The following is a 1209-nucleotide window of genomic DNA, read 5'->3' on the forward strand; positions in this document are numbered from 1 at the left end:
GGGTAACGAAAGGCTAGGTAAAAGCTAAAAGTAGCAAAACAATTACTAAATGCAGCAAAAGAATAGCTAAAAGTAGCATCAAATTACTAGCTAGGGCAAGAAAGGGTAACGAAAGGCTAGGTAAAAGCTAAAAGTAGTTAAAGTTTACCTACATGGAAAACAGTGGCAAAGGGCTAGATAATAGAGAAAATTTTTAACTTACTAGCTAGAAAATAAAAGTAGCAAAATGCCACATAAAATCTAAAATTAGAACAGTAGCTAAAACTACCAAAACAATTGCTAAATGCAGCAAAAGAATAGCTGAAAGTAGCATCAAATGACTAGCCTAGGGCAAGAAAGAGCAAAAGGCTAGGTAAAAGTTAAATGTAGCGAAAGGTTAGAAAAATGTAGCTGTGTTAGCTAAAATTAAAACAGTAGCTAAAACTACCAAAACAATTGCTAAATGCAGCAAAAGAATAGCTGAAAGTAGCATCAAATGACTAGCCTAGGGCAAGAAAGAGCAAAAGGCTAGGTAAAAGTTAAATGTAGCGAAAGGTTAGAAAAATGTAGCTGTGTTAGCTAAAATTAAAACAGTAGCTAAAAGTTCTAAAACACATGCGAAATGCAGCAAAAATAGCTAAAAGTAGCAACTGTAGGTAAAAGCTACATGTAGCTAAAGGTTAGAGCACTACCACATAAAAGATAAATGTAGCTAAAAGTAGTGAAAGGTTAGTTGAAACAACAATGGTAGGCATGTATGTATGTAGTTTCATACAGTGGATAACCACACCTGCAGTGGTTTGGAGCGCGTGACGACATAAGTGGGCGGGGTTTGGCACCTGGACAGCGACGGCAGTTCTCCAGGTTCAATCAGAGCGACTCAGAAGAATAAAAACAAACTAAAGTGGACTGTATTTAAGCTAAAAACATGCGGCTATCGTTGGCAGCTTCTTTGGTTTTAGCTGTGGGGTTAATGCAGCCGGTCAGCGTGTCGGTGAGTCACGGTTCAGTCTTTATAAAACAGAACAAGCGTCACCTATTTTCACTTCCTGTTGCGAAAAGCCCAGCAGGTGAAGTGTCTGACATTTCCTCACGTAAAGCCAGGTTTTACTTCCCAAATGTTTCTTTTAACTTATAATTAAAATGTCTGAAGATTTATTTAGTTCTTAGTTCAAATAAAACATTTCAGAAATGATTTATTGTTTCACAAACTTGATTATCATACACAGC

General features: G+C 36.8%; 1 protein-coding gene across 2 annotated transcripts in view; it reads left to right on the top strand.

Annotated features, from left to right (window-relative positions):
• Positions 1 to 790: 790 nt before the first annotated feature.
• Positions 791 to 1209, top strand: part of LOC106522622 (syndecan-1) — a 3002-nt gene continuing 2583 nt past the window's right edge. Inside the window, exon 1 of one of the 2 annotated variants that reach the window (XM_014015696.1) lies at positions 791 to 973. In XM_014015696.1, coding sequence (XP_013871150.1) covers positions 908 to 973 — 66 coding nt within the window. In that variant the 5' untranslated portion in view covers positions 791 to 907. The remainder of the gene's footprint in view (positions 974 to 1209) is intronic. The other variant, XM_014015697.1, reaches the window with a different exon arrangement.

The sequence above is a fragment of the Austrofundulus limnaeus genome, unplaced genomic scaffold, assembly GCF_001266775.1.
Source record: "Austrofundulus limnaeus strain Quisiro unplaced genomic scaffold, Austrofundulus_limnaeus-1.0 Scaffold133, whole genome shotgun sequence".
NCBI classification, from domain to species: Eukaryota; Metazoa; Chordata; class Actinopteri; order Cyprinodontiformes; family Rivulidae; genus Austrofundulus; species Austrofundulus limnaeus.